This window comes from Panthera tigris, chromosome B3 (assembly GCF_018350195.1).
Source record: "Panthera tigris isolate Pti1 chromosome B3, P.tigris_Pti1_mat1.1, whole genome shotgun sequence".
Lineage (NCBI taxonomy): Eukaryota > Metazoa > Chordata > Mammalia > Carnivora > Felidae > Panthera > Panthera tigris.
The window spans coordinates 113,978,010-113,987,142 of record NC_056665.1 but is presented as its reverse complement, the minus strand read 5'-3'; the positions used below and the strand labels follow the sequence as shown (position 1 = coordinate 113,987,142).

The following is a 9,133-nucleotide window of genomic DNA, read 5'->3' as shown; positions in this document are numbered from 1 at the left end:
GGGGGGTCGAGCAGGGCGGATTGGAAAGGACATTCATGAGGATTCATGTTTTCTTTTTGAAAAAGTTTAAGGGTTGAATGCGTGAAATAAATCCCACTCCCAAGCCTGTTAAACAAGCAAGCAATCCTTCCGGGCGGTGGTCTTTTTCGCTACTGCCCCTCCCGCCGTTCGGTTGCGAAGCACAGGAGAGTGTAGACGCGTGCGGCGCGCGAAACCGTGCTGCGCTCTCCCGGCCGGGCCCGGTCCCCCCCAGGGAAAAACTCTCCCTAGTTTCCCCCACCACTCTACCTCCCCCACGACCTGCTGAAAAAAAAAAAAACAAACAAACAAAAAAAAAACAACTAAACTAAACTAAACACCTTAGACCCGAATGCTTTCTGCGTCCCAAATTCCCGATGTTCTGGTCCCGCCTGGTTTGCGGAAGGCAGCCGAGTGCGGAAGAAAACTCGGGAAAAGAGTTAAGTTGTGGGGGGCACTTTGAGAAGTTTCAGGGGAGATCTGCTCAAGATGGAAACCGCAGCCCGGGCGCTAAGGACGGGTTCTGCTCCCGCCTGCAAAAAGAGAAAGTCGAGCCCGCCTTCCTGCCCGACAAAAAAACAACAACACAACAACAAGAACCCCGAAGAGGGTGGAATGAATGATGTCACAGAGCCGCGCTCGCAGGCTGACAAAGGGGGGGGGCGCCCCTCCCCCTCGCGCCGCGCGGCCCCACAGAGGGGCGCCCCAAGCGCCGGGTAGCCAAGCGAGAGACTCGAAACTTTTCCTCTTTAAGAAAAAAAAGTTGTGCGCTGCTTGCAGTTGGTTTTTTTTTTTTTTTTTCTTAGCCTTCTTTCCTCGTTTCCCCTCCCCCTTCTTCCTTTTGAAAGTTTCTTTTTTTTTTTTTCTTCCCGAGTTTGACCGCATGGCTGATTCAACTTCAGTGTCAATCACCTTTTTTTTCCTCCTCTTCCTCATTTAAATAAGTTTAAAGCTCCTCCCCCCCCGGTCCACCAAATCTGAACTTTATAAATTGGGCTTCGCGCGCCGCAGTCGGGGAGAGTCAGAAAGGCGAGGGGCGCCGGGAGCAGGCGTGTGGGACTCCAGACCGGAGAGCCGGAGGCTGCGCCTTCCCCGCACCGGGACCTTCGCGGCACACCAGATCCTCGTCCCTGCCCCGTGCGAGCGCCCAGGATGACCACCACCCTCGTGTCTGCCACCATCTTCGACTTGAGTGAAGTTTTATGCAAGGTAGAGTGGGGCGGAGGGTTCGCTTTTCAAAGTTTTCTTTTTCCTCTTTTGCCTAAAGAAAGAACCCTCAAAACTTCAGGTCTTGGAAAGTAGGAAGGAGAGGAAGAGAGGCAAGATGGTTCTTTTTTCCGCCTTACTTTCCCCCCAGTTTAAAGGAATTTGGCTCTCTCCTTCCCACCCTTTGAGTTTCAACAGGTCCTGGCGGCTACTGCATGGGAATTTGGAGATCAGAGTTTTGGGGGGCGAAGTTTGCGTGGCGGGGCCGCCCGAGGGATGCGGGTCATTTGCTGGGACCATTTTTTTTTTTTTGGTGATTCCGTCGCCCGTAATGTGCTGTTTGAGCCCGGTTTCGCTGGTCTGCTCGGTTTGTCTGTGCGCGCTCTGGGTCTCGCTGTCGCCGGGAGGGGTTCGAGTCTCCAGCCACACCGCCAGCCAGTGGGGTCAGCAGGGGCTCCCCTTGGGGAAGTGAGTCTCCGGACGACATCTCTACTGGGATGTCTGATGTGGAAGGGCTGGGAACCTGCGAGAAAAAGGCCAAGAGTTGTGATTCAAAAGGATGTTGCAGAACGGGTTTGCAGTAGGACTTTAGTTCGCCCCAGCTCGTCCAGGCTTCCTTCTGGGATCGCCTACAGTACTGCAAACTTTGGGGTGATAATGGTACTAGGCTTGACCCGTTTACCTGTTTTCCGAGGGGGTTGAGGGGGGCCTGGAGAACAAAATGCCGGCCTGAGCTCAAGGGGCTCTGCGAGGAAGGATTTAATGGGGCCTCCTTAAGTGGCGTAGCTTGCCAGCCGGTGTGAAAAAAAGCAGGTTTTAAACACAATTTTCCATGAATGCAGTTTAAGTGTACACAGCAAAAGCCTTTGGGTGTTAGATTATGTCCGTCCCCTCTCCCCACTTTGAAAGCGGGGAGCTGCTAGGCTACTTTTAATTGCTAAAGTGTTTTGCCTTCTTTTAAACACGTTGGGTCATGTCGCTCTCTTTTCCCAGCTTGCTTCTCCAGTCGGCCCAGCTGCCAGGGCCCCAGGGCTGCAGGGTTGGGGTGCAGGGACTCCGAGGAGCTGAAGAACAACATCAAAAAAAGTTTGAATTTCAGCTTCCTTCCCTCTCTGGGCTTTCCCAAACTCCAGTTGCCCTGGCAGCTAACCTGAGCTCTGTTGCACTCCTTCCTTCTCTTCCCGGCTTTCTCACTCTTTGATCTATTTCTCTTTCCCTCGCTCCCTACCCCCGACCCCCCCCCCCCCAGACTTTTTAAATGAACCTTATTGTTGGGAACCGGGCTCTCAACTTGGTTCCTGTAATCCGCTCTGTGGGGTGGTTGCTGTTACAGATTCCCGAGCCCCTGCAGCTGATCCTAAGGGACCAACTTTAGAATTTGCACAATGACACCCACATGGGCTGGGAGCCAACTCCCTGGTCCCCAGCTTGTGCCCTTTCCGAATCTTGGGTACAGATTGGGCAGGTGACCAGGGTATACCATTGGAACAGAAACCTGTCTGTGGTGGCTCTGCTTCCCTCCCCCCAAATCTACTATTGACTGGGAGGCGGGTGGGGGGATTTGGTGCTTTCCTTTTCCTTCCCACCTGCAGCTTTGCGTTAAAGATTAAACACTGGCGCTCTTATCCAAGCCTGCCCTTGCAGCCAGAACACTAACTGCAAAGGCATCTCTGTGGAGGGGGTGGGGAGATCATTGTAGAAGGCACCTCTTTCCAGGGCATGGGGCAATGAACTTTATTTTAGAATCCCATCCTTCTCCTGCCCCCACCCCCCACCCCAGATGGAGGATTTCTCCTGACCCTTCCTCTTCCCTCCTCTTAGCAAGTAAAGCAAAGGCAGTCTGGAAACCTGTTGCCAAAGGAAGGGAACCTTTCTGAAGGAGGAAGTTGAGTCTTGGGAACCCAGGCGTTTGTTTGTGTGGAGTGTCAATCAAGGAGGGACTGATTAAAAGGAGGGTGCTTGGAGTCTCCTGAGGTTTACCTGTTCTTGTTTGGGGGAAGGGGAATCTAGAGAAGTCGGAGTTACGGGAGATCTTTTTAGCTGAGGAATCTACTGGGGAGGTAAAAAAGTTAGATTTTATGGATAAAAGTGGTAGCTTTGGAGACAGGATATCGGGGTGCATTCCAGGGGTCTGCATGGAGTAGGGTGCATGTATAACAATTTTTAATAGGTTAGGACTTTGTAGTTTCTTATGCATGGGGCCAAAGTAAAGCTAGGTGGCTGGTTTGTGGGAGGGGGCTTGCCAGGGCTGAGTTAGAGGTAGTTCCTTAGAGACACAAGGGGCATTTCTGATTGTGGAGGGGGCTGCACTTAGGGGTACTTTTCTTGGCCCTGGTACATGGCCTTTGTCACCAACCATCCTCTCTCTTCCCTCTCTTCCCTCCAGGGTAACAAGATGCTCAACTACAGTACTCCCAGTGCAGGGGGCTGCCTGCTGGACAGGAAGGCGGTGGGCACCCCTGCCGGTGGGGGCTTCCCCCGGAGGCACTCGGTCACCCTGCCCAGCTCCAAGTTCCACCAGAACCAGCTCCTCAGCAGCCTCAAGGGCGAGCCGGCCCCAGCCCTGAGCTCTCGGGACAGCCGCTTCCGAGACCGCTCTTTCTCAGAAGGGGGCGAGCGGCTGCTGCCCACCCAGAAGCAGCCAGGGAGCGGCCAGGTCAACTCCAGCCGCTACAAGACGGAGCTGTGCCGCCCCTTCGAGGAGAACGGCGCCTGTAAGTACGGGGACAAGTGCCAGTTCGCGCATGGCATCCACGAGCTCCGAAGCCTGACCCGTCACCCCAAGTACAAGACGGAGCTGTGCCGCACCTTCCACACCATCGGCTTTTGCCCGTATGGGCCCCGCTGCCACTTCATCCACAACGCTGAGGAGCGCCGCGCCCTGGCCGGGGCCCGGGACCTCTCCGCTGACCGTCCCCGCCTCCAGCATAGCTTTAGCTTTGCTGGGTTTCCCAGTGCCGCTGCCACCGCCGCTGCCACAGGGCTGCTGGACAGCCCCACGTCCATCACCCCACCCCCCATCCTGAGCGCCGATGACCTCCTGGGCTCACCCACCCTGCCAGATGGCACCAATAATCCCTTCGCCTTCTCCAGCCAGGAGCTGGCGAACCTCTTTGCCCCTAGCATGGGGCTGCCCGGGGGTGGCTCCCCGACCACCTTCCTCTTCCGGCCCATGTCCGAGTCCCCTCACATGTTTGACTCTCCCCCCAGCCCTCAGGATTCTCTCTCGGACCAGGAGGGCTATCTGAGCAGCTCCAGCAGCAGCCACAGTGGCTCAGATTCCCCCACCTTGGACAACTCAAGACGCCTGCCCATTTTCAGCAGACTTTCCATCTCAGATGACTAAACCCCGGGTAGGGAGGGACCCCCTGCCTACTCCACCCCCCATCCTTACCCTCCCCTCCCTCTCTCCCTGATTCCTGACAACCCCTACATTAACAAGGTTAAGCTCAACCCCTTTCCCCCAGAACCTTGGAATGCCCCTTCCCTCTCCCCTCTCTTGACCCCCCCCCCCCCAACATAAGGACAAGTCAATTTGTCAGTAGCTTCCTCTGGCTTGAAACCCCCTCTCCTCGATTTTATAGCCCACTTACCATGCATAACAGACAAGTCCCATATTTGTCAGTAGATGCCTTTTTCCCCTCGGCTTATGCCTTAAGTGCCAAATCACAAAAGAAAAAGCAGTAACAGTTTACAGAAGCAATTTAGTGCCTTGTAATCTAACTTTGTCACTGTGACTACATTACCTCTTCAGCGCCAGAGGGCACCCGTGGGCCTCCCTGAGCCTCTGCCCATGGGGGAGGGGGAGGGGACCCAGAACCAGCAGCTCCCTCCACTGGCGACCCAACTGCACCTTCCCTTATTTCAGCCTCCCACACCCTCCCCTCCCCTCTCCCCATGACCCCCCCACACCCCTCTTGGGAGAGTTGTTGCCAGACTTGGGTTTTTGGGGAAACCTATCTTGACATTCAAAACCTTTTTCTTCCCGACCTGAACCTCTGTTGACTAATCTTGCCTGGGTTCGCGTAGGTCTACAGGAAGGAAGACAAAAAGTGGATGAAGATCGCGACATAAGTGGGACTTTGTGATTTAATTTTTTCTTTCTTTCTTTTTTTTTTTTTTTTTTAAGTGGGGAGGATGGGGAAGCTAGATGGACTATGAGAGACTTGATTTTGGTGCTAAAGTTCCCCAGTTCATATGTGACATCTTTAAAAAAAAAAATAACAAAAAAATGAGAGAAAAGCTAAAAAAACATGTAAGGGGTGAGCAGTTAATGGTATTCATTCCACATACAATAGCTGTGTTAAAACGATTTCCTGTAGAAGTAGCTTCAATGGTTTTTGCTCTAGAATACCGTAGGTCTATCCTTAGAGCACTCACGCCATGCTTTTTTCCCTGGGTTTTAAACTTCATATAACTTTCAGAAATTGGAGAGCAAAAATTTTGCTTGTCACTGCACATCAATATAAAAAAGCTTATTTAACTTATCAAAACGTATTTATTGCCAAAACTATGCTTTTTTTTTGTTAATTTTGTTCATATTTATCGGGATGACAAATCCATAGAATATATTCTTTTATGTTAAATTATGATCTTCATATTAATCTTAAAATTTTGTGACGTGTCTTTTTCCTTTTTTTTTCCACAGTTTTAATATATTATTCTTCAACGACATTTTTTGTAACTTTACACTTTTTTTGGTTATTTTATTTTAAAAAAATGAAAAATTAATTTAAAAAAATGCAAAAAACTGTTGGATTATTTATTTTAGAAATTTCCCCCCTTTGTGTTGGACTGCAAATTGAGTTTCTTCTTCTTTAGGCCTTTTCAGCTAGGACTGAGAATGTATGTAAAAGTTCTGTGACAGTACAGAAGGAAAACAACTTTTATGTATGGCTTCTAAAAGGGAAAAAACAAAAAAACAAAAGAAACCCTTTGACTTCCACGTGCCCATCTCAAGACATTCCGATTGCAGATTTGAGGTTCTGGATTCCAGGTTTGGAGTTTTCCAATGTTAATGCAAACAGAACTGGCACACACACATTAAGATGAATGTAATTATTATTCCTCTTGCTGGTCACTACCGTCGCTTTCTATTTCTCTTTCTTTGTGTGAATTTATTTAAAAGAAAAAAAAACTTTTTGTAACGACTATTTGCAGTTTAAAAATCAATAAACCCCGTTTTTTTCAAGAAACATGGATGGTGAAGCTGGTTTTACTTGGTTTGTGGTTTTCCTTTGCCTATAGGTTTGTCCTTTGTATAGGATACAGGTGCTGGGGAAGAGGAGGAGTGCTTGTTGCTTTTTTCTCAGCCATAACAGCTAAACCTATGTCTGTAGTTCCCTCCATTGATGCTGGAAGTCTCTGAGCTTAGAGGGGATGGGATGGGAGTTCATTGCAAAGGGAGCCCATACTTCTCTATTATCTTCCCAGCGTGTTGGTTATTGACCAGGGACCAGCCTTGGGCACCTGTGCAGCTTCGGAGGCCTTCAGCAAAAGCTGAAGCACAGTCTTCTCCACTTTACGGTCTTCATTCCTTTGGGTGGTGATTGGAGTGCCAAAATGGTGGAGGGGGAACCTGGCACATGGTACTCCAACCAAGTCTGGGTTTGAGTGAGTTCTTTGTGGAGTGTTTGCAGGCTCATTTTTCCCACATGAAATTGACCTGAAACTCTATAGCCTCTCAACACCTGTCTGGGGTGGGCATGATGAAGGTTTGCAGGCTTGGAGAGGAGCATCTAAGATGGTCAGGGGCCCAAACAAGGGCACTGGAGTTGGGGGTGGATCCACCTGGAGCTGACCTGCACTTCTGTATTTGGAGGGCTGTTAGGGGGAAGTGGCTATTAAAATGGCCAGTCCTAATGGGAAGTCATCAGGAATTCCCACCACCTTAAGTCTTGTTACACATGCCAGGCAGGATAGGTAGGTTGTCATCTTGGGAAGAGTCAGGTCCCCCTAGCTAGAAGCACTGCGGCCAAGGCCAGATGACTGCTTTTGAAGGGGATATTTTGCTTGCCAGAGGGGTTGGATCCTTCTGAAAACCCTAAGTCTGGTTCTTGGTTCTTGGGAGCCGTTCTTTTCGGGGAGGCAGGGATGGATATTGCTATTTGAGGCTGCCTTTGGTTCCTTGCACTCAGTTTTGGGGGGTGAGCTGAATTTCTACCTTCACTTGATCTCTCCCAAAGTTACATCTGCAGCAGACATTGGCTGGGCTGTCCTTGAGGCTTGGGAAGACCTACCTTATGCACCCTGTCAACTCTTCCCTGCTGGGGGTGGGGGGCAGTTGCCCTTTCCTAGGGCAGCAACTGCTGGTGGAGGGAGGGGACAGCAGCCCTTCCTGGGACTGGAGTGAACCCAGGCTGCCAGTGCATGCAGAGGGAACGAGAGTGTGTGTGTGTGTGTGTGTGTGTGTGCGTGCGCGCGCGTGGTGGTGGTGGTGGCATGTGATCTTCCTTGCTGACTAAAGGCAAAAAGACATTTAATTGTTTACCTTGAGCTCATACCCTGCAGGCGTAGGTGAGCATATGGCAGACATCTAATTCTCTGGCTCATGGTGACACTGGCTGGGTTCTCAGAGGCTAAGCATACCCATCGGTCTGCTCAGAATTTCTTCAGTTGGAATTCATCACTCGAGTGATACCAAAATTAGAAACATAGACTCCAGGATGCCTTTGAGGGTGGGGGTTGCCTGTACAGGCAAGGAGATACTCACTATGGCCTTGGGAAACTCTCTGTACCTAAGCCTTGACCCTTTTCCCCACCTAAGAGTCTCCATGGGAAACACAGGCTGGGATTTTGGCCGCTCAGGCCCTGCATGGTTATCACCACAAAGTTGGATTTTCTGCCATCTACGTCTTCAAGATAGAGGAGATCCGTCCAAAGCTATATGGGAAAAGAACTAGCAGAAACTTGGGCCTTTTCTTCCCAAATCCTGGAAGATGGAGGGGCCTTAGCAATGGGCCTGTGCTCTAAGCTGCAGGTGAGGGAGGTGTGAGCCCAGAGTTGGCAGGAGACCTTCATCCCTAAGCTCCTCTGCAGCAGGGAAGACGGGAGACACGCAGAGAGAGCTGGAGGTAAGGTTTACACCGAGGGAAGTGGAGCAGGGAAGGTCAGGTCTGCCTTTGTCAGCAAGTTCCTGAGATGCAAGGACTGCTTCCCTACCTCCGGTCCCAGACCTTGGGGCATCTCTGGTTGGGGGGCCTGCATGAGGTCTGCCCTGGTAGGGCAGGGCCTCCATGGCTGTTTGTCTGGCAACCCATGGTCTGGCCCTTGGCTACGGGTCTTCCCTTGGAGCAGCAAAAAGAAAAGAGTTACTTTGGCCACTGAGCAAGGACTTACCTCTCTGGGCCAGGAAGCTTCATTTTCAGGAGGAAGTTTGGGGGCCTACTGCAGCTCATTGACACTCTGGTGAAAGGAGGGCTTTTGAGAGAACAGGGAGGCAGACACGAGATAGGTTTTATAGGCCATTGGATCATGAAGCACTGGTTACCAAAGGAACAGACAGCGTCATGGCAGGAGGAAGCTTCCATGGCATGGAGGGAGAGGGCGATGGAACCCTTTGACCCGGGTTCAGATCCCAGCTCTCTTTGTGCCAGCTGTGCCTTGGGCAGATGACTCAACCTTGAAGTTTTCATCTGTATCTCAAGAGGTGGCTGAGGATCCAGTGAACAGTTAGCAAAGACAGCTCTTCACAAGTGGCAGGTAGTCTGAGAACTTCATGTGTGTCAACTCATTACATGCTCATGTGACCTCATGGAGGCACTCCTATACTCTCCTCATTTTATGTATGGAGAAATTGGGGCGCAGAGAAGCTCACTGATTGGTCACAAAGCTAAAAGTGTTGAGATTTGAACCCAGGCGGGCCAGCTCCCTCATTGCATTTTGCCACCATGTTGCAGGCTGGCATACT

At 51.0% G+C, this 9,133-nt stretch overlaps 1 protein-coding gene across 1 annotated transcript; it reads left to right on the top strand.

Moving 5' to 3' along the window:
* The first annotated feature begins 886 nt into the window (after positions 1-886).
* On the top strand, positions 887-5,828 carry ZFP36L1 (ZFP36 ring finger protein like 1). The gene is made up of 2 exons (XM_042989967.1): positions 887-1,227; positions 3,611-5,828. The coding sequence occupies exons 1-2, from the start codon at positions 1,171-1,173 to the stop codon at positions 4,568-4,570; spliced, it is 1,017 nt and encodes a 338-aa protein (XP_042845901.1). The 5' UTR covers positions 887-1,170; the 3' UTR covers positions 4,571-5,828.
* The last annotated feature ends 3,305 nt before the right edge of the window (positions 5,829-9,133 follow it).

Coding starts and splice junctions, on each gene's coding strand:
- ZFP36L1 (XM_042989967.1), top strand. CDS start 1,171: ATGACCACCACCCTCGTGTCTGCCACCATCTTCGACTTGAGTGAAGTT. Junction 1,228..3,610: donor TGAGTGAAGTTTTATGCAAG/GTAGAGTGGGGC, acceptor TCTTCCCTCCAG/GGTAACAAGATGCTCAACTA.